This window comes from Aspergillus multicolor, assembly GCF_047715735.1.
Source record: "Aspergillus multicolor strain CBS 133.54 unplaced genomic scaffold BDW74scaffold_1, whole genome shotgun sequence".
Lineage (NCBI taxonomy): Eukaryota > Fungi > Ascomycota > Eurotiomycetes > Eurotiales > Aspergillaceae > Aspergillus > Aspergillus multicolor.
The window spans coordinates 1,916,204-1,938,061 of NW_027395952.1; the positions used below are offsets into that span (position 1 = coordinate 1,916,204).

The 21,858-nt window shown below is 53.0% G+C and overlaps 8 protein-coding genes across 8 annotated transcripts; 4 read left to right on the forward strand and 4 right to left on the reverse strand.

Moving 5' to 3' along the window:
- Positions 1-556: 556 nt before the first annotated feature.
- Positions 557-4,635, reverse strand: BDW74DRAFT_164776 (uncharacterized protein; the record flags this gene model as incomplete). The annotated part of the gene is made up of 13 exons (XM_073726311.1): positions 557-647; positions 706-1,254; positions 1,310-1,434; positions 1,493-1,598; positions 1,657-1,843; positions 1,905-1,983; positions 2,058-2,254; positions 2,324-2,523; positions 2,997-3,793; positions 3,839-3,985; positions 4,031-4,298; positions 4,342-4,458; positions 4,502-4,635. The coding sequence occupies 13 exons, from the start codon at positions 4,633-4,635 to the stop codon at positions 557-559; spliced, it is 2,997 nt and encodes a 998-aa protein (XP_073589928.1).
- Positions 4,636-5,147: 512 nt separating this feature from the next.
- Positions 5,148-6,408, forward strand: BDW74DRAFT_172672 (TauD/TfdA dioxygenase family protein; the record flags this gene model as incomplete). Its single annotated transcript, XM_073727622.1, has 3 exons — positions 5,148-5,588; positions 5,634-6,175; positions 6,228-6,408. The coding sequence occupies 3 exons, from the start codon at positions 5,148-5,150 to the stop codon at positions 6,406-6,408; spliced, it is 1,164 nt and encodes a 387-aa protein (XP_073589929.1).
- A 796-nt stretch (positions 6,409-7,204) lies between these two features.
- Positions 7,205-9,182, forward strand: BDW74DRAFT_6079 (uncharacterized protein). Its single transcript, XM_073733280.1, has 2 exons — positions 7,205-7,355; positions 7,435-9,182. The coding sequence occupies exons 1-2, from the start codon at positions 7,305-7,307 to the stop codon at positions 9,166-9,168; spliced, it is 1,785 nt and encodes a 594-aa protein (XP_073589930.1). The 5' UTR covers positions 7,205-7,304; the 3' UTR covers positions 9,169-9,182.
- A 487-nt stretch (positions 9,183-9,669) lies between these two features.
- Positions 9,670-13,886, forward strand: BDW74DRAFT_142529 (uncharacterized protein). Its single transcript, XM_073722740.1, has 2 exons — positions 9,670-9,747; positions 9,817-13,886. The coding sequence occupies exons 1-2, from the start codon at positions 9,695-9,697 to the stop codon at positions 13,559-13,561; spliced, it is 3,798 nt and encodes a 1,265-aa protein (XP_073589931.1). The 5' UTR covers positions 9,670-9,694; the 3' UTR covers positions 13,562-13,886.
- Positions 13,887-13,972: 86 nt separating this feature from the next.
- Positions 13,973-15,910, reverse strand: BDW74DRAFT_164780 (uncharacterized protein; the record flags this gene model as incomplete). Its single annotated transcript, XM_073726312.1, has 6 exons — positions 13,973-14,128; positions 14,174-14,476; positions 14,518-14,874; positions 15,011-15,343; positions 15,424-15,719; positions 15,772-15,910. 6 exons carry the CDS (start codon positions 15,908-15,910, stop codon positions 13,973-13,975), a joined length of 1,584 nt encoding a protein of 527 aa, XP_073589932.1.
- A 187-nt stretch (positions 15,911-16,097) lies between these two features.
- BDW74DRAFT_164781 (uncharacterized protein) lies at positions 16,098-19,138 on the reverse strand (the record flags this gene model as incomplete). Its single annotated transcript, XM_073726313.1, has 6 exons — positions 16,098-16,262; positions 16,348-17,706; positions 17,777-17,849; positions 18,299-18,409; positions 18,459-18,537; positions 18,598-19,138. 6 exons carry the CDS (start codon positions 19,136-19,138, stop codon positions 16,098-16,100), a joined length of 2,328 nt encoding a protein of 775 aa, XP_073589933.1.
- A 554-nt stretch (positions 19,139-19,692) lies between these two features.
- On the forward strand, positions 19,693-20,462 carry BDW74DRAFT_172677 (bZIP transcription factor; the record flags this gene model as incomplete). Its single annotated transcript, XM_073727623.1, has 2 exons — positions 19,693-19,716; positions 19,764-20,462. 2 exons carry the CDS (start codon positions 19,693-19,695, stop codon positions 20,460-20,462), a joined length of 723 nt encoding a protein of 240 aa, XP_073589934.1.
- A 34-nt stretch (positions 20,463-20,496) lies between these two features.
- BDW74DRAFT_164782 (arsenic resistance protein) lies at positions 20,497-21,821 on the reverse strand (the record flags this gene model as incomplete). The annotated part of the gene is made up of 4 exons (XM_073726314.1): positions 20,497-21,150; positions 21,206-21,292; positions 21,348-21,490; positions 21,566-21,821. 4 exons carry the CDS (start codon positions 21,819-21,821, stop codon positions 20,497-20,499), a joined length of 1,140 nt encoding a protein of 379 aa, XP_073589935.1.
- Between the last annotated feature and the right edge of the window lie 37 nt (positions 21,822-21,858).

The following is a 21,858-nucleotide window of genomic DNA, read 5'->3' on the forward strand; positions in this document are numbered from 1 at the left end:
GGGCGGCACTGCCCAGTTCTGATCAGGGTCCACTGACCATTCATGGGTATGGGCAGCCCTCTCGCAGCTTGCAATGGAAACAATGAGTCTGGAGTAGTTTCAATAAAAATAAACAAAAAAAGGAAGGAAAGGGCGGCTGCCTACCATAGGTACTTGGCTGTCTCCGGAAATGGAAGGAGCGGTGCAGACCCGTGGAGCTTATACGTCTGATTACCTCGGGTAGATGACCTTGGAAGGCTACACCCCGAGTTAGACGCATAAGATCTATCTCCGTCCGAGTCCGGTGACGAAGTAGGTATGAATATAGTGGAGGCTGAGAGCAAAGGGAGCATCTATTGGGCTGATGTGGCCATACCCAGGTTAGTACCAAGGTGTAAGCTCATTAGACTCATTGTCTGTTTTTATTGATCTTCACATAGCATATAGTCATCCAGCTTTTATAGAATACAGATTCTACTAATCCATCAGCCATGCCACTTGAACATGAATCCTCGACAGTGTGTATGTAGAGCGGTTTCTCGACTCTGCCCAGCTTAGGGGCCGTGACTTTGAACCATCACTTCCCCTGAGCATCAACAACAACGTTCTCCCCCTCAACCTCCCCATTCCGACTTGACAGGCTCCCATCAGACTCAAAAGTGCCGGCCCTGTTCAGAATAACCCATTAGCCAAGTCCAACTTCTAAATGCTTTTGTAGAAACTCACCTCTTCCTCCCATTCTCCCACCGCTCCAACACCCACATAGTCCCCGTAAAAAAGATAAGCAGCACACTCATAACCGTCCCCGTAATAAACCCCTTGCGATATTGCGGCGCATCAACCTGCTGCCAAACAACCTGCGGCAACCACGCCTGAAAGACGTATGCAAGTTCATTCATGGAACCCACAACAAGCGCGCGCTCCTCGTTATCCTCGCTGCAAATCTCATGCGCCCACGCAAAAAGCAACCCACTAAGCCCGAACCCCGCGCCCTGAATAATATAGCAGAACCAGCGCCAGCCCTCGGGGATATCCCAGACCGCTAGGGACGCATAGCAGACGATGTTCGAGATTGCGCCGAAGATAATCGGTGGCCAGCGTGCGCCGCGGAGGATCGAGTCCGAGGTCCAGGCGTAGACGAGGGTCGTGAAGACTTGCACTGCATATGTTGTTGTTGGGTAGGAGTTTATCTGCCCGATGGAGTAGACGGGGTTCGTGGAGGCTTTGAGGTATTGTTGGAAGACGGGTTGGCCGCCGGAGGCGTTGTTGAATGTTCTTTCCTCGTTAGTAAGGTAGAAGTGTGGGGAATGGGTGGATGTGAGGGACATACATGTATGCCGCAGTCAGGATGTAGATGTGCCAGGAGGTAAAGATCTTCTTGAGCTTGGCTTTTGTGTAGGGGCCGCGGTTTTGGCGGCCTTCGAGTTGCATGCGCTTTTGGGAGAGTTTTACTTCCTACACGAAACGATAGCCTCTTTCTCTAGGGTCCGTTTAGCAGCAGGGTGGAACATACATCTTTCGTCAGATACCATGGGTTCGAGATCTCGGGGACATCAGGAAGGACAATAAAGCCTAGCAACGCTATGGGGAGGGAAATAACGCCGTCGATGATGAACAGCCTGCTTCGTGAGTATATTTCCTTTCCAGTACTCTCGGACGAAATGCAGATAAACTCACCACTGCCACCCCTTAAACCCGCCCTTCCCACCAAGATTGTACACTCCAGCCATCAAATAACCGGAAAACATACTAGCAATACCACTACTCGTGTGGAAAATGCAAGAGCGCTTCGCAAGCTCGTCTTTTCTATACCACGAGCCGATGATATACTGCATGCCGGGGTAGAATGTACTCTCGGCAAGACCTGTAATAGCTGTCAGCACTCTCCTCTCTGTATTCTCCTGTGGTCCAGGTGGCACGCATACCAATAAAGAACCTGAGCACATAAAACTGCGTCGGCTTATCACACCGCGAAAGACACATCGTGAGAACCGTCCAGAGGAGCTATATCAGCACCGTCAGCACTCACACCACCAAGCCACTCACCCCATATAAATCAAAAGAAAAGAGAAGTATACCTCCATTGCAGGCAACCAATACCGCGGCCGAATCTTCGTAAGCATAATATTACTGGGTATCTCGCCAATCACATATCCAACCGTCCACGCAGCCTGCATGTAATTCAGCTGGTTCTGGTACATGCCCAGATCCTCCTTCATCCCCGACACAAAGGCGTTGTTGATGTTGATCTGGTCGAGGTATTTAATGAAATAGCCTAAAACAAGCCAGATTTTGTCAGCTTAGAGGTATAGAGGTGTAGAAGGGGAAGAAGAATGGCACCCACCCAACGACGCAAACGAGAGAATAGCCGCGTCGAGTTTCGTGAGAAGCCGTCGCTCTTCGGGCGACTTGTCGAATGTATCCCAGATGTAACTGACCCATAGGCGCTTGGGGCTGTCTTGGATGACTGCGTCGGCGGGATAGGTTGTTGCCCCTTCGTCTGCGTCTGCTGCCTTTGGGGACGACATTGTGAGTGGCTGATCCCTCGAAATCACATCAATCAGTCCTGACTTTCATCAGTTGGGGTAAGTACCGCAAGAATTTTCCTTATATACGTACCAGCTACCAAAACCCGCGTGGAGGCAAACTCGCTGCACGGTCACCTCATCGAAGCTAAAGTCGCGCATCCGGAGCCCTAAACTCCCTCCCGTAAGAACGCGATTGCTCATCGCCATCAACACGCACACCATCCCGAGCACCCAATAAGACACCTGCAAAGTCCCCAATCAAGCGAATATCGAGCAAAGCAAGGCATCCTGTGCGGCAACTTGTGAGGGATAAGAATTGCCTTTTCCCGGCCAACCCGCCTCCCTCGATGCAAGGAGCACACCATTTCTGTACGAACGAGGTCATAGATAAGACACGCTGCAGCTAGCTAGTCATCCCCTGTTCTAAACTCTAACGTTGATTGATAATCTATTTACTCGGAGTATTCTTGCCTGAATCATGCACTGCACGTCGGCAGCTCCGGGAGTCCTCCGATCCCGCTGTCCCTCCGGCTGCTGTCGTTTGCGCTCTCGAAGAACGCCTTCAGTCGCTCCCGCTGCGCTTCCTTTGCCTCGTGCCATTTCTCCGTGTGTCCTTCGATGAGCTCGAGGCCTTTTTCCGCCCTCGGCACGTTTATCCAGTTGAGGATGTCGTTGACGTAGTCTTCCTCTACGTCTTTCAGAGAATGGAAGCGCTTGCCGTGCCCTTTTCTCTTTAGTTTCTCGTTGTACTCTGCTCTCATTTCTTCTGTTGGTGGTATGCTGGCGATACCAGAGAAAACGTTCGCTGCCGTAATAGCTTGAAACTCGAAGAGCGTAAAGGTAGCGGTGTAAAAGGGCACCCCGACAAACGCAAGGGTCGGGTCGGGAATGTAGAATATGTCCTTATGCAGGTTGTGTGCTTGTGTTCCATCCGTCACAAGAATTGTTTCGTCTGCCTCCGCCGAGGACAGCTTATCATCGTGGTAATCTTCCAGGAAAGGGAGAGTGAACTGGTATCCCGTGCAGATGATCACCTCATCCAGTCCGCAGAGCTCCTGGCCAGATTTCAGGTGTACTTTCAGAGGAAGCTTGCAATCGTTTGCTTCGTTATCGTCCAAAATCTCGTACCGTGTAATCTCACTAACTCGGACGCCATTTTCTGGTAGAATATTCGCGGAGATGTCGAACTCACCGCCGCGCGTGCTCTGATAGATTGTATCTGCTTGCGGGCCGATTTCGCGCGCGATATCAATGGCCGACACGGCGCCGCCGATGAGGAGAACGTTCTGCGCCATTAGCAGATGGTTCTTGACGATTGGAAACAGACGTACCTTATTCTCGTAGCCTTCTGGTTTCCTGTATCTCTTTGAGTGGAAGATACGCTCTGGCCAGCGCGCTTTTGCCTCGGCAAGACCGGGCGTGTCTGGGACTCGAGGTGTATGGTAATGACCACTAGCAACTACCACGGCGTCGAACAGCTAAGTTTGTCAGGGGTGATACATTATTGAAGACGTTTCACTTACTGATAATTGCTTGATTTCCTTCAGCGCATCACCCTGCTTTTCTAGCTTTGACCAGCTAACCTGCCATGAATCGCCCTGCTTGGAAACGTTCTTGACGCGAGCACCGTAGACTGTAATGCCGTCCACTCCGGTCTTCCGCGATGTGTCCTGGATATACTCTTTCATCATATAGTGACTGACAAAATCCGGGGTTCCTTTCGGCCAGGCATTGAGCTTGACACGCATCAACGGCGTTGACACGTTATTCTTGAGTCCGTCGTAGCATGGCCTAACAAGTCAGCGCAAGCTCTCACCCAAGTGAAAAGACTCACCCAGGCGGCGCATGGGCGAGAGCAAGATTGCCCGCATCCTTGTCGAAGTACTTTTCTGCCTCAAGCGGTTTCAATGAAGTGTACGATGGTTCGGGTGCCGTTCGATCATCATGTAGCCTGCAACGTTAGAATGGCAATACACCTAGAGAGAGTAGCATACCAAACACCTCCAGCGGCATGGCTCCTCTCATAAACTGTCACTTCCAATCCAGCCTGCAACAAATGCGCCGCTGACACGACACCACTAACTCCAGCTCCAATAACTGCCACTCGGCGAATCTGCGGGCGCGTCATGATGTCTGTTCTTGCTCCACGCGGTACGGTCGGCAAAAGCAGAGCCTGGACTGCGTTTTATCAACTGGCGCTCGTGCGTAATTTGTTGGAGTAAGGTAACGTTATAAGTGTTAAGATGGTGTCATGCGCGCAATCTATCTGGTCTGATGTTTTCCTCGTACGATGGAGTAGTAAAGTCGCAGTGTAGAATCCTTTGTCGCTGAGTCGGCGATTAGAAATGCGATGCGTGATAGTATCCCTGCAAGACGAGATCGGAGTATCTCCAACTAGCGGACAATGAGTGGACAGAGTCGGAGATATGAATGAGGGGAAGAGGGATCGGACCATGGCCAGACGAGCTCGTGGCGATGCGCAATGGTGAGCAATGATGGTGCGATCGTCGTCCTCTCAAGATTCGGTATGCACATCACGAACATCCATTCCCGAACAGATAAGATCTGTGCCCTCCCGGCCCACTGTGGGATTTACAACACCGGTAGTGATATCATTGACCGCATCAAATATTGTTAAAGATGGCCCCAGCCCCAATCGACCCGCGCATCGTCGACGTCGCAGAGCCCCGGAAGGACACTCTGGTTCTTCCTGAGGCGGCTCGCAAAAGGCTCGAAAAGGCCGATATTGATCTCTCGAACTATCCCTACCGTCCTTCTCGTCCTCTGTTTCTAGATGATGTCTATCGGATCCGCGACTATGACCGCGAACACGTCGATCCCGGTAGCCGTGCTGATCCGCAGAAGAAGGCCCTCCTTTCCGCCGCGAAGGAGGTGATCCACTTGACAAAGCACATCGGCACCGAGATCGTGGGCCTGCAGCTCAAGGACCTAACCGACCAGCAAAAAGATGAACTGGGATTGCTGATCGCCGAGCGCAGCGTCGTCTTTTTTCGCGACCAGGATATTTCGCCCCAGGAGCAAAAAGCGCTGGGTGAGTACTATGGCGAGGTCGAAGTTCATGTACTAAACCCACTACAAGACCAGAATAACTACTAACTACAATAGCCGCAAGTTGCTCAAGTGCCCGGTGTCCCCGGAGTTTCGGTCATGTGGCCTGCTCTTCAGGCAACTGAGTTTCCGGCCAGTTTCCGTCGCCCTGGAGGAGCTTCCCGATGGCACACAGATCTCGTTCATGAGCGGCAGCCTGCCGGTGTGACCCACCTCCACAACGATACAGTCCCTTCTATCGGAGGCGATACTCTTTGGGCCAGTGGATACGCAGCTTACGAGAAGCTGTCTCCTGCGTTCCGCAGAATTATTGACGGCCGAACCGCCATCTACCGTTCAGCTCACCCATACTTAGATCGCAAGAATCCAGAAGCCGGGCCAAAGTATGTCGAGCGTGAGCACCCGCTTGTGCGTGTGCATCCAGCAACGGGTTGGAAGGCTCTGTGGGTGAACCGGGCCATGACCGATCGCATCGTTGGACTAGACAAGGCCGAGAGCGACGTGATTCTCGGATACCTGTATGATGTGTATGAGAAGAACGTTGATATCCAGGTGCGGTATAAGTGGACTCCACGGAGCAGCGCTTTGTGGGATAATCGGTACGTCGCTCGCTTCATCTCACTGTTGATAATAGTCCGATTGACTTTTTAGAATCACTATCCACAACGCCAGCTGGGATTATGAAAACTCTGAGCCCCGACATGGCACCCGAGTGACGGCTCTGGCCGAAAAGCCGTTCTTCGATTCGAAGGCTAAGAGTCGCAGAGAGGCCTTGGGTCTTCTCGGAAAGGATGAGATTGAAGAGCTAGAACGATTGAATCTCGCACAGTAGTCGTATAATGTTTGTACTCTAATGAGAATCTCAATCAATATGTTTTCACGTTCGTGATGAAGGAAAGCGGTGCTCTGATCCCCATCAACCCTTGAGGTCCATAAGCTGAGTATTGCCAGCATATTATACCCCTAGGCCATAAAAACCAATTGGCTATGAAGCCTGTCCTTATATACTAACAAGTATTGGCAACATGTCGACCAATGGGTCTGCAAGAGAATTCCTGCGGTGAAGCTATTTTGACTGATATAAGACTGAAGCCCTGGTTGTAGACATACTGTCGACGGATCCGATCGGATAGTCTAGGTCGGGAAGAATATACTGTTGGATCCCCATTATGAGTCTCCCCATTTTGTGCGTTCTATCGATTGCAAATCGTGCTTGAAGTTTAAAATGCCCTCGCCTCAAGGGCTGGTAGCTTCCAAGCGACAAACCCCCGACCGGATGTATCCTCGTCGGCCATGGTTGTAGTAAACGAAGCGATTCGAGGCGGTCGCTTCTCTATCTCTAGTTGCCGAGGAGCGATGCTCACGAACCGAGTGATTACTCGCCTAGCAACCGCCTGGTGGGAGCTTCAGTTGCAATCTTCTGCATACCTCATAGGTGAGATCGTATACTTTCTTGCATCAAATGAAAATAGTCACGCTGAAGCAGCGAAAGACGTGAGGAGAGAGATGAGGCCGAATGAGGCATGATGTAAACAATGAGAAGGTCATGACGTCAGCTCACCGCCTGCCCCTTCCGACCTTTTATTTACACCGTCATTTCAGAATCATCCCGTCTCAACCAGCACCCACAAACTCACACCACGCTCCACTCGCTCTATCCAAGCTCAAATTCTCTCATCCGGCGCAAATTTCGACTATCCAGATTTTTCAAGGCAGAAATCTCTCACAATGGCGGTCCGCCGCTCAGCCCGCCTGAGGAGCCTTCAGTCGCCCGCTCAGGTACACCACACCTTTCGCGCTCCTGACGCTCTTGCCGCCCTTGCTTGCTTCAAGTTGCTGACCCTCGCTTCTCGTGCAGGACTCCCCAGAACCGATCGAAAACACTGCGAACAATAACAAACCGCAAAACAAACTCGATAGCGTGATGGAGCGCGAAGAACCTTTTGACGCGCCCGCCAAAACTCATTCTACCCCGGCAAAAGCCGCCCACACCCCCAAGACCAAATCCGACAAATCGCCCGCCAAAACACCAACCACCTCGATCACGCGTCCGACCCACTTCGAGATGCATCCTAGCAAGGTCCACCAGAGCACCACGAAGCAGGCGGACTCTGGGTTGATTCTTGGGTTCAATCCGATCAAGAAGGATGCTCAGGGCAATGTCGTGAAGGAGGACCCCGCACAGAACACGCCCAGCAAAGTCAACGCTTCTCCTGCGTCGACATACTACGGCACGCCCGCGTTTGAGTTCAAGTTCTCCTGTCATGACTCGGAGCTTAGCGACGAGGCAAAGAAGCTCATGGAGAGCGTACGCGAGGATGTGGCTCGCATCAAGGCAGACTTGGTCAAGGAAAATGCCGCTAAGGCTGTTGCGGAATCGTCACAGAATGGTGAACGCAAGATTGCGAAGCCGAAAGGGAAGTCTAGCCGATTCTCTGACGCACACATGGCCCAGTTCAAGAAGATGGATTCCATCGCCGGCCACGCCTCCGCCTTCCGTGCTACGCCAGGACGGTTCCAGCCCGTCCAGAAGACACTCAAGAGAACCAACTCCAAGGCGCATCTGGACGAGCCCGAGAGCCAACCCTCGCCTGCGAAGACCACGCCCAAAACATCCACTCCCTCCACGCCATCTGCGAAACGTGTCAAGCAGGATAAGGCCGAAGCGACACCTCAAAGTCTCGTGCCCAAGTCGGCCATTTCGCGACCCCGCTCCAGCATTCGCAGCTCGCTTTTCACGCCCACGCGTACCTCGCTGGCTCGCGTCTCGGGCAGCCTCAAGCCTCCCCGCACTAGCATGATTCCGTCGCTCGCACGCTCTCCCGTCTCCAAGCCTGCCGATGCTCCGACCACTCCCCGTACCGAATTCAACCCCCGTTTCAAGAGCAATATTCCCACGCTAAGCAGCCTCAAGTCGATTCTCCGCCGTCATGAGCCTTTGTTCTCCAAGAACCCGTCTAAGATCGCCGCTGGGACGCACCAGACGGCTCCTGACTTTAAGCCTGAGCTCTTGCTTCAGCCCTCCGTTGAAAGCTCGCCCGTGGCGACACTAACCCCATCGCCCAAAAAGCGAGTGGGGTTCACACCTTGCACCAAGCCTCGGGTCGCTGAGGAGGTGATGTCACCCTCGCCGTCCAAGAAACCCGCGACTATCACGTACCCTTCCACACCCGACGTGGTATATCCCACTCTTCCTGAGTTGAGCCCCGAGCGGAGCGTCCAGACGCCCACCACCATTCGTTCGGTTCGCCCCTCGGATGTCCCAGTCGAGGCCACTCTGCCTGAGGTTTCCGGGATTCCTCACGGTCTCAGCCACAAGAAGAGACACCGGGCGACTGAGGACGAGACGGATCGCGAGAACGTTCCTCCGGCCGATGATGCTCAGGAACGGAGTGTGAAACGGGTGAAAATGAACACGCCCCGATCGTCAAAGGTCCATGAGTCCAGCCCACTCAAGCCCCGCTCGCACACTCCTTCGCGTCTGGGCTCTGGGGCAATTCGCAAGGGGACCCCAGCAAGTGCGCGCGCTAGGAGCCGCGTGCTAAGCATGAGCCGACTGAACCTGCTGGCCCAGCCGAAGAACCGGTCCTAGGCCTAGGCCTGCACATAATGACTGCATTTACGAGCGTTCAGATTTTAGCATACGGATGACAGTTTCTTTTCTTTGCGGGTTCGTTGATAGTGCACAGTCCAGCTCCGTCCAGGCTCTCATGTACTTATTATTTGGTGCTATCTTGGTGCCTGCGGCTTTTTTTTTTCTTGTAATTCTTTCAGGCGCTTGGAACGGACGCACAATACGGATGGCGTTTCCCTTTCTCTTTGCGGTCAAGTTATGGTTTGTCAGAGTCATTTTGCACAAATGTCGATACAGATGATCGCACGAATGAAGTTCGTTTGAGTTTCACGTTAGATCCGATTTCTAGGGGCTAGGGAGCGAGGCTAAACGAAGGCGTCCGAGAGGCGAATGCGATCCGCAGCGGAGACCAGCGATGACGTATGTGGAGTCCCGATGATATCATTGCCCTGGGCTCGCTTAAAGGGTCGATCCCTTCTACATCTACGGGATGTTACTTCCGCAGCGACCATTACGATGTTTCACGACGCGAATAGCTTCAAGAATGCCTTCAGACGACTACCTCTTCAATCTAGCAAAAGAGCGCGAGTTCTATAGGTTTGCCGCGCTTTCTGAACAACACGTGTCTGGTTTCCTGCTAACCTGACCGCCATCATGTGCCTGAAGATTCATCCCGCCGGACCACGTTTCCTACCCGTACGCCCCTTTTGACCACGCCGGTCGAAAGGCCTTTGTTCCTACGCCCTCCCGCGACAATGCCTTGACTTCGTTCGCCCAGCTGGGCGCGATGAGATTAGGCGCTCAGCGGGCGATTATCTCGCTGTTCGCTCCGACGCAGCAGTATATCGTTGCCGAGGCGACCGCGTCTCCTAATGATGAGATCCTCGCAGGGTGCTGCGTTTTGCCACTCGAGAAGAGCGTCTGCATCGATATTGGAACGCGGTCTTCCGACCATCCCGAACCCACGGAAATGCGTGACGGCGCCCTCGTTATTTCGGATCTCGATGAAAGTGAAAATGCGGAGAGATATGCGATGCCGAAGAACCTCCTCAACGGTCGATTCTATGTCGGGGTTCCGCTGATTAGTCCAAGGGGGGATACCGTTGGATCGTATGCGGTTTTTGATCCGCGGCCCCGGCCGTCTGGGGTCGACGGCCGATTGATAGCCTTTATGAAGGATATGGCTGCGACGGTGATGGCATACCTCGACACGATGCACTTGAAGTACGAGAATGCCCAGGCTCGCAAGATGATTGTCGGGCTGGGCAGTTTTGTCGAAGGGAAGGCTACGCTGCGCGATTCGTGGCTCGAATCGAACGAGCAGGATGCTGCGAGGGGGCGGACTGGCGATGATGCTGTGGAAGGTCTACTGAACAAACGCCAGCAGGATATACAGCAGGCGCGCGACACCACTCGCCGACAACTTCCGCACCGACCGGCTAAGGATGACTCTTCGCCTTCACCCGACAACGATCGATTAGATATGAGGCCCAAACCCAACCACGAGAAGAAGGATCCGAGTATGCAAGAAGTACTCGATGTACGGCCCGGCAGACACAGGAGGAAGGAGTCGCTGCAAGAAAAGGCTACGTTCCGGACTGAGCCGTCGAGCGACAATCTGCCCGATGACGATGGGGTTCAGAGGGCGCTGCAAGAGATATTTTCTCGGGCGGCAAACCTCATCCGGGAGTCTATTTCTGTCGAGGGTGTTGCCTTCCTAGATGCTAGGGTTGAGTCCTTCGGTGGTTTGGTTGGATACGAGTTCCGTCAAGACCGTGAAGCTCGATCAGGCAGTGATTCAACCGATACGACAACCAATAGCGAGGACAGCCCTGACTCTGGAATGGAGGAGGGCGCGACTACCTGTCGAACCCTGGGATCGTCTACCTCGCACTCCTCCACCATCGACAGCAATCCAAAGTCTGGATTGAAGGTCTCGGGTCACACTTATCCGGTCCGTGAAGATCTGCTGAAAGCGATGATGAACCGATACCCCCGTGGCAAGATCTTCAACTACAACGACGACGGAACGTTATCCGACGATAGCAACCACAGCATGTCGACCATTACCTCGAGACGATCGGGGTCAACCAAGGATTCTAAGAGGCGAAAGCGGAGCCATAGGCAGGATGCGGATGATCTGCATAAAGTCCTTGACGGCGCACGTAGTATCATCTTTTTGCCTTTGTGGGATTCCCACAAATCGAGGTGGTTGTCGGGTTTGCTTGTCTGGACCAACACTCCGCACCGTCTTTTCTCGGTCGAGAACGAACTTGCGTACCTGCGCGCCTTCGGCAACAGTATCATGGCATCGGTGCACAAGCTCGATATCGAGATGGCCGATCAAGCAAAGACCAACCTGGTCAGCAGCATCTCGCATGAACTGAGGAGCCCGCTTCATGGAATCCTGGGTACGGCCGACATCCTGAGCGACACCGCCATGAACGCCCTGCAGTATGGAATGGTGCACACTATCGAGTCATGTGGAAGGACGCTACTGGACACGATCAATCATCTACTGGACTTTACCTACATCGACAAGTTCAAAAAGGACAAGGGTCCGAAGTACAAGCACGCCAAGCAATCCATTCCTTCAGACCAGGACCGCGGCAGCCTCAAGCGCAACCCCTCAAGCAGCAGCGAGAATACTCTTGCCGATACACAGCTGGATGCGGTCCTTGAAGAGGTCGTGGAGAGTATTTTCGCGGGTCACAGTTTTTACCACCACACGCGGAGGAACGCTGGGGGATCAAAAACTGGTGTTATCTCGTCAAAACAAGTGACCATTATCTTCGACATCCAAGAAGCTGATGAATGGAGATTTTACACGCAAGCCGGATGCTGGCGACGCATCTTGTTGAACGTCTTCAGCAACGCACTGAAATATACACAGCAGGGTTTCGTCTACCTGGGGTTGAAGGTAGTGGAAGGTGCAGAGGACGCAACAAGTCCTCGTCGATCGAGCAATGAGTCTTCGGACTCTAATAGTGGCGCCACCAAATATACCGTCACTTTGACAGTCAAAGACACCGGTCAAGGAATTGGGGCTGCATTCCTGCGAAACGGCCTCTTCACTCCCTTCTCGCAGGAAGATGCCCTCGCCCCCGGCAGCGGTCTTGGCTTGTCAATCGTCAGAAAAGCACTTGCCTCCCTGCACGGCACAATCGAAGTGAGCTCGGAGAAAGACAGGGGCACGGAGATTACGATTCAAGTACCCATGTCTCTCGTTCCAGCAACCTCCGACGAGTCCTCAACAACCGCAGCATACCGCTCCATCCGAAAGAAAGCCCAAGGCAAGACGCTTGGCCTAATCGGCTTCGGCTCGTCACTCGCCTCAGAGCGAGACGCGACTCTGTCAAACTCCTTAACCCGCCTCTGCGAAGAATGGTTCCACCTCTCCGTCAAAAAGATCTCGCTGAACGACAACCCACCCGCCGCCTGCGACTTCTACCTAATGGTGCACACCGACCTCGACGACCCAGACGCAGCAGGAAACCAGGTCCTCAACCTCAATGAACCAAGCAAGGTCTCACCACTCATCGTCATCTGCCAATCCCCCGAAGCAGCGCATCGGATGTTCGCGAAATCCCAAGGCCGCAACCGCGAGTCTATCATCGAATTCATCAGCCAACCTTGCGGCCCTCGCAAACTCGCAAAGACACTGGAGCTGTGTCTACGACGCATGGAGGGCGAGAATGCGGGCCAAAATGAAGAGACGCGCTGGGTCGAGATTCCCGAGTCCTCACATCTCCCGCTCGACATCGGACCGCGCGACGCACCAGACGAACGAATGAAAGTTAGCAAACGGCCCGCCACCGAGTCCGACGAAGCCCAAGACGTCGAGGCCCAGATCACGCATAAGATCGAAACACAGAAGGCTAGCGAGAAGCAGCAGCATCAACAACAGCCCAAGAACTCGCTCACGGAAACTCTCTCACCGGTCAGCGAGCGAGGCCCCAACTCCGCCGGCCCAACAACACCAACAGAGGACACAAACCCACCAAACACCAACCAACCACACGTCCTCCTCGTCGAAGACAACCGCATAAACCTCGACATCCTGGTCGCGTACACAAAGAAAGAAGGCTGGGCCAGCACAACCGCGCGGAACGGACTGGAAGCATACGAGAAATTCCAAGAGAACCCAGGCAAGTTCAGTCTCGTGATCATCGACATCTCGATGCCCGTGATGGACGGTTTCAAGTCCAGCCAGAAGATCCGGCAGTTTGAGAGGCGGTTCTTCGATGAACATCCGGATAAGAAGCCCGATTGGCATCCAACGACTATTGCGGCGCTGACGGGGCTGGACAGTAAGGATGCGCAGCATGAGGCGTTTGCGTCCGGGATTAATGTTTTCTTGACGAAGCCGATTAGTCGGGGCAAGATTAGGGATTTGTTGAAGTCTTTGTGAGGCGTTAGGTCATGGTTACGGCCCGGGTGGAAACTGGAAAGGGGCGGTTATGTTATACTATAGACTTGCTTTGATTGTTGTTTCTTGTTTCTTGTGATGCGGTTCTAGCAGCATACGGTTTGAGCTGGGGTGATTTGTTTCTGTTTCTGTTTATTGCTTTCCTTTTCATACCCTTTGCATACATGTATATATTAGATTAGCGGTTACTACCACGTCACGGAGGTTGGTTTATAGGGTTGAGGTCGGGTATACTAGGATCTGGATCTACTACTAAAAGCAAAAAGGACTCCCAATTGAATTGATTCAATAAAATATTTCCTGTGCTTGCAACAGATGGAGCATCTCACGCAACATATGGGGTATAGGTCAACGGCATTGATATCCGACAACAAAATGTCGAGTAGATCGTGTCTACTCCTCAGGTGTATCATGAAACGGCCAGACAGCTAGCCACGCCTTTCTATCAAGCTCATTCTTGGCCTCTCTTCCCAGAAACCTCTCCTTTGCGGCTGCAAGCCGCCTAACAACCCCGTCATAATCACTTGGCGGCACAGCGCTATTCCACCCCTTTTATACACCAATCTTCTTGAAGACCTGTGCCTTGCGCTGGACATCTTTGCTCCATTTCTCAAGCTGTGTTCTCTGGTCTGCTAGCTCCTGCTCTGAATACTGCAGCGGACAAACGGCGTCTTCATTCGGAGCAAGCGCCTTCCAATTTTCTGCTCGCACGAGATCAGAGAGGAGACTTTGCACGTATGGTTCGCCATCGTCGAAGATGGAACCTATGAGTCCAAGTATTTGTCCGGGTAGGGTCTCCCTGTATCTAAAGGCGTGGAGGTGTGACACCTGCCGTTTCACTTCGATTTCGTACGTGAGCCAGAGAAATTGAGAGAGGAAGAGCTGTTTCACGGATTTCTTGGCTTCAGATCCAGTGTATCTAAGTTAGCAGGAAGAACAGGTTTCGTGAATCTCTCTAGCTGCGGGCCGTCGAATTCTAGTAGAGACGGGTGATGGGCTGACAGGAAGAGAGGGGAGATAGGCGCGGCTTGCCAATCGAATATGCTTGTTATTTGGGATGGTAGGGATTCGTCGACGAAGATGTTGTGGGTGTGGATGTCGGGGTGCCAGAGAGTGCCGCTTGATATTTCGGTCACTCGTGTCTTTGGTTTAGGATTGGGATTGGGTTTAGGGATGATATAGGGTGGGATTTTGAGAAAGTCGTTCAGGACAGAGAGTTTTGATTCTTTGGTTGGATGGTACCAATTGGGGCCGTTGAAGATGCCTTGCTGCGTATCTCGGGGAGAAGTGTTGAACTTAGCAAGCAGGCTATTTCTCACTGGGCGAGTGCTGCCATGAGACTTTCTGCAAATTCCCTGTCATCAATTTAGATCAGTAGTGATTGGCGTGTTAACGGAAAAGAGACAAACAAGGACCCCGATGAACACGAACCTCCCCTCTCCGATCATCAAACCAGGCCCGTCCAACCGTAGGCCCGATAGCGTAATCCTCGTTCACGGGGATACTCTCCAAAGCAGCGACATCTGCCCTATTATACAATGCGCTGTGGGCCGGGAACCTAGCATTCGCCAATTTGCCTGTAATGGCCGCCACCTGCTTCACGATGGCCACCTTCTCCCTACCTTTAAGGCGATCCCATACTCGAGCAAGTTCAACCCCAGGAGCCTTCTCCATCACGATAAACTCTGCCCCGAGACTGCTCTCTTGAGCCCGAGAGCAATACCCAAGGACTTTGGGGACGGAGACGTGGAGCTTCTCGCGAACCTGCAGACGACGTTAACACCAAAACCGGCGTGGCCATTTTCTGAACAATAAGGGCAAGTTGAAAAAGGTACGTGACATACATATTCCATAGTCGCGACCTCGCTCACGGTAGTATAATGCTTCCGCCCCGCATTCGGATTCGGGATCTTCACGACAACTTCTTTTCCATCTTTCATCGTCGCAAGGAAGACCTTGTTGAAGTCCCCTTCTTGCAGCTTGGTTATGTTGGTGCAGATAGCGTCGCTTTCTGCTGCATGCTCGGCGATCTTGATAAGGGCATCCAGGTTGAACCGGACGTACCGGCGCGCTAACTGGGCCTTCTCGTTCCAGAGCCATCTTTGGGCCGAGTACGTGTACAATATTTCGGGGTCACAGTCTGGGTTTTGTTAGATGTGATTCCTTCCGATGATGGGATGATCATTAAGTACCAGCGAAGATGCTCTGAGATGCTCCCTTCTCCATCTCCCTGCTGAGGGATATAGTGAAGGGCCGGACACTGATGCGTGGCAGAGTGGGTTTGACATAATTAGATAATAGCCTGAGGCCTCTGGTAGCCCTCGATGGCATTTTATGGATAAGCTTGCGAAATAAGAATGTAAGTAGGCGCGTCACGTGCTCTGCATGTATATATAGATGCAGAGGTCAAGGAATAAATGCCAGAGCTGAAGCCATAAACTACTGAATTATTACCTCATGTACGTCTTACTCCTACTCCTACTTCCATAATCATTTGCAAACCGTAGCATGGCAGGCATCAAACGCGCTTCTTATCCCCGGACTCCCCCTTATACCTCACCCCATGACAAACAAGCAAATACTTCGCAAAGACCTCCTGCGCAAAGTCATCAAAGTGCTCATAGCTCGCTCCAAGCCGATACGCCGCCGCTATGCCGGATATACACGCGATCTCGTGCATATTCTGCCTCGCCAAATTATTAGCAACCCTCACCAATCCAGGAACCCTTGGACGACAAGAAGTAAAGGAAAGGGATTGAGTGACATACAACCATAGTCCAAGCACCCGCAAAAAGCGTCCGGTTCCCCAGACTATTAGCAAACATCATACCAGGCACAACGCGTGCATAATGCTGCCACCGGTGCCCAAACTGATGCCACCACTTCTTGCCAAGAATCTTGCTCTCGTCAATGGAATCCCACGTCCAGAGATCCTGCCGACTCTTATCAAGGAAAATGGTTTGGTAGACATGTTTATCCGCTGGGAGCGGAGCGTTGCCCACCCCCACAGCCTCGCGGAACTGGTGCTGGTAGTTGGAGCAGTCAAAGCCCATCTCAATCTTATCCTGTTCGTTCGCGTACGAGTGCGTGTAGTACATCGGGTTAAACCCCGTCCAGCCGTCTTTCTCGCAGGTGGAGGGTTTGGTCGCGAAGGCGAGTTGCTCTTGGCGCTTTGATGCGGTTTCACTTGATAGTGTTGATGCGGGGGCCTTCGAGACGAGTTCATCGCGCACACTGGTTTCGAATATACTATTGAAGTAGTCCGCGTCCGTATGCGTGACCGTCACATCGTCGAAGAATTTCACGCCGCCGAGAACCCAACGCTCTTTCCAGTTTGCGTGGCGGCCGAGGAGTTTGAGGGATTCGTCGGCGGGCGTGCAGAGGACCATGCTGTCGAATGCCTCCTTTTTCTCGCCGTCTGGTGTGTGTAGATTCAGTGCGACGCCGTCACCGGCGCGGTGCAGGATGTCGATCTCGGTGTTGAGTAGAATCCGCACGCCCTTGGCCTCGAGGTCTTCTTTCCACGTCGAGTAGAACTCACCCAGGTTCGGGAATGTGTACATGGATGGGAGATTCGTCATCAGGCCTTCAGAGTCATACTCCCAAAGCCTCATCCCCGGATCCTGGAAAAGCCGCTCAAGTAAAGCGCAGCTAACATTCGGCGTCTGATTCCCAGTCCCCAGAAACAACGCCAGGAGGGGAAGAAGCATGCGATTCCCAAACTCCGTACTGAACCTGAAGAGCTTCAAAATAACCTTCACCGGCAGGATCCCGAATATCGGCAACCCGTACTTAATAACCTTCATAACTCTCCCCAACTTCTTGATCTCGCCGCGGAACTCATCGACCAGCGGGCTCGGAAACACATTGCTAAAGAACGCATCGGGCCCCTTCCCAAACGCAACCTGCAGCTTCACCTCGTGCGGCTCGTACCCGTAGTCCCGGAAGAACTTGAAGGTGTGCTTGAAGATGCTGCTGCCGCCTTGCACGCCGTCGTTTAGCCAGGAGGCGCCGTGCTTGTTGGGGTCCAGATCGAGTGTCGTTGCCTGCCCGCCTGTTTGGGAGACGCTGTCGATGAGTGTGATGGAGAATTTTGAGGGGTGCTTTGCGAGGGTTGCGGCGCAGGACTGCGTTTGTTAGATTCAGGCTCATTTCATTGGGGGCGAAGAGGGAGGATGGAGGTATAGGGATAGGTACCATTCCTGCTGCGCCGGCGCCGATTACGACAATGCGTTTTCTGTCGGGGTTTGCCATGGTCGGAGACAATTCTCTATTGGTTTTTTGGTTCCCGGTTAGAAGCTACAATGCAAGTTCTCGGGGCAGATTGATTTTATCCATGGCCGTGGGCTTCCATGAATCGTGGTGTAGGTGTAGTGTAGGTGTCATGGTGGTGATGTCATCCCATCCGCATCGTTACATACAGAATACAGAGATTCGATGGAAGGAACAAAGGGAATGCAGGATGATCTGCAAATCTCGATTACGACGGATAGATCGACGAATAGAAGATGTCTGATCTCGATGCAAAATCGAGTTGGTCCCTCACATGTAAGCGCTTAAATGACCAAATATGAACTAGCCAGTTGCCAAAAACATCGCAGTCCTAGGTATCACGCCAAATAATAACAGATATTGCATATTAAACAGAACATCTTCCTTCCAAGTCCGGCCCTGCGCGAACACTGTACGGCTCGTATATACCAGTTGTGCCAGTCTTACTGCGCCTTGGGACGACCACGCGGACGGGGACCGCTGCCATTAGCGAGCGATGCCACGATTTCCTCCCCTAGAACATGCAGATTCCAGACGGGAACGACAATCCAAGCACCACTGGCAACAGTTAGCATCTAGGAGAGGGTAAAGGCAGGGAAGGACGTACTTGAGCAGAATCCAAGCAGTGAGAGGCCAGAACCCATTGTGACCGATATTCTCAAAGTTGCTGAAGTATTCCTGCAGCCCTACGCGACTGTTAGCAAGGCCATTCCCCCTTCAACGCGCAAGTCCAAGGGTGATCATACAATAAAGAACCGTCTTCGAAACCGTGCTGACAGATGAACTAAACGCCGCCAGCAACGCCGTCGAGCCCATCCTCCCCGAAACAACCTTATCCGTCGCCAAAAGCCACGAGAGCACGCCCTGCGTCTTGCGCGATCCCCTCGACCCAGCCACGGGCGTTCCATGCCTGTACACAACCCATAAATAATAGAGGTACCCCGCAGTCTCAATTAAATTGACAATCGACTGCGCATTCGTAAAGCCATTGTTTGCATTGAACGCCGGCCACCCGTAGATATAGTCGACGGTGCCGTACCACTTATAGCCGGACCAGAAGGAGTGGTATTTCCCGCCGGGCATGCTGTGCGGGCGCAGGAGGCAATACCCGGCGTCCCAGAGGACGAGCGGGCACGAGATCAACAGCCAGAGGGTGATGATTGTGGTGGGTGTGTGTACCCATTTCTTGGAGGGGGCGCCGTTTGTTTCGGAGGTTGTTGACGACGGAGTTGAGGAATTGGGGGTTGGGGGTGCGAAGTCGCTTGGGTGATGGCGTGTTGAGACCATGATGGGAAAGATAGGTACGTAAGGTTAATCTGGGGTCTGGGTCTGGGGTATGAGCTTAATTGCCTAGCGCAGACGGAGATAGGGGCCAAGACTCACGGATGCTAACACCTAAGGATATGGATATTGACACGACAAGATCTTGGAAATTAGGACGGTTTGGTCAATGGCGTGAGGAAGGGGGAGGAATGTCTGGAGCGCGAGATGAACTGCGGCCGTCCGTGTGACGCCGCTCCGTGTTCATAGTCCCACTGGAGACGCCAACATGGGCCCATCGCTATGGGCCCGTTCGTTGATCTTTTACTTTGCTGCATCATGCTAACACAGCGAGACTATCGTTTGAGGTGCGTATAGTATGCCAATCGGGGCCACAATATAGCCAAGGAATAATTGCTTCTGCAGCCGAACTGAAATCCCATCGCGTTGAGAAAGACGCGATTGGGGAGCGGTCACGTGAGGTCTTTCTCGATCGCTTTTCTCTGCAGACTGCGGAGTTTTGATGGAGTTTCGATCCACGGAGAATTTATCGCGTTACACCAGATCGCTCGGAGACAAAGATGGATTCAGCCTTGGAGCAGAAGGTAACGCACTAGTCAGGCCTAGAAATCGCATTTTCTTACGTTCCTAGCGACTAGATAAGCTTGCCCGCGTTAGGGAGAACCAGCGCAAATCAAGAGCGCGGAAGCAGGATCACCTCCAAGATTTGGAACGGAAAGTCCTGACGCTTCAGAGAGAGCTTGATCGGCGAGATGTTGAGAACAGGCTGGCTGTTCAAAGACTCGAAGCCGAGAACCGAAAACTAAGGGATCTGCACCTCTTCCTGGGTGTTTCACCTGATGCTCTCGAGGAGTATCTGCGGATTGTGGACAACCCGGTCATGGCTCAGAAGGTGGCCATTCCAGCGATTCAACGCCTACCTCTTGGGTCCCAGGTGCAGTCTGAGAAGGTCAAATGTGCGCAGCGTTGCTCGAGTGCGCCGAGTCCCAGCACCGAGGTTCCAGTCCGTCAAGAGTCCGCGATCGCTACATGCCAGCCCAGCACAGATGAACAGCAGAGAGAACCCAGAGCAACAACGCCGCTTCCTCCATTCTGTGCATGCTCACCCGAGGAAGGCCTAGAGTCTCTACCGATAAGTGAGCGAGTCCTCAACACCACATTCTGCGCGATCGCCGAAAAACTAGTGAACCAGTACAACGCCCGCGGCATCGACGTCTCCGAAATTCAACAAAAGCTCCGCAAAGGCTTCTTCCGCAGCAGCTCCGAAGAAGGCTGCCGAGTCCAAAATCAGGTTCTCTTCCAAGTCTTGGATGAAATCAGTGGTCATTGAGCCTACGACTATATGCAGATATACAGAACGCGGATCACGCCCACTTCTGTCGTCTAGCGACCCATTTCACCACATACACCAACCCCAGCAGCACGGGGACCTCGATCAGCGGACCGACCGTTGCAGCTAGGGCCTGGTCACTATCTACCCCGAACGCCGCGATGGCCACTGCAATCGCCAGCTCAAAGTTGTTGCTTGCGGCCGTGAAGCTCTGCGTGCAAGATAGCTTATACCCGAACCCAAACCGCCTCGTCACCGCAAGAGTCACCAGAAAGATAACCGCGAAGTAGACGATCAGCGGCGCGGCGACCCGGACCACAGAGACGATCGAATGCACCACCTGCTTCCCCTGCGACGCAAACAGCACCAGGATGGTGAACAGCAGCCCAATCAGCGACCAGGGACTCAGCCATTTCAGAAACTGCCGCTCGTACCACTCCGCGCTTATGAGGAACCGCAGAGTGAATCGGGTGATGATCGCCGCGCCCAACGGTATACCGAGGAAGACGCCCACGCTTTTCGCGGCTAGGGAGTAGTCGATTGTGATACCCTCATCGGAGCCGCCGATCACGTTGATGAAAAAGATTGCCAGCGGTGCGAAGAGCACCATCTGCAGGATCGAATTGATCGCCACGAGGATCGCGCAGTAGTCGCCGTCGCCGCCTGCGAGTCCGGTCCAGACGAGGACCTTCGCCATGTCAGTATTTCCTCATGCAGACAAGATTTTGGAGGAAACTACATACCATCGCAATACACCGTGCAATGCCAACCAGAATCAACCCCTCCCTGAGACCTCTCTCATCGGGAAGAAATGCCCACGCCAAACCGAGCTACACCCAGTCAGTCCTTTCCTTCGGCTCAGAACAGAATTTGTGGAAGACATACCATAAACAACGGCGCAACAACCCAATTCACAACAACACTAAACCCAACCTGGATCCAAAGGCTCTTTTCACGGAACGACCGGTGCAGCGTCTCGAACCGCACTTTGCACAGAATCGGGTACATCATGACCAGGAGGCCGACCGCTATCACCCTTTAGCACTTTTCCTTTATACCCATTGTCCTGAAGTCAGATATGCAAAGAAATGGAGGTAGCGTACCAATCGGCACCGAAACATCCACAAACTTCCCCCTTTGCAGCGCCTCGCTCGTATGCGGGACGAAATTCCCCAGGATGATGCCGATTGTCATGGCGAGGAAGATCCAGAGGGCTAGGAAGCGGTCAAGGAGGCCGAGTTGTTTGAAGGCTGAGACGGGGCCGGCATCGTTGTCTGAGGCGTCGGCATTGATGTCTGGTGGGTAGCCTGTGCATGCTGGTGCTGTCTCTGGGTCGCGGGGTTGCTTCTCGGGATCCATGCTGAAGATTGCGCTCGAAATGATTGTACTTGAAGAG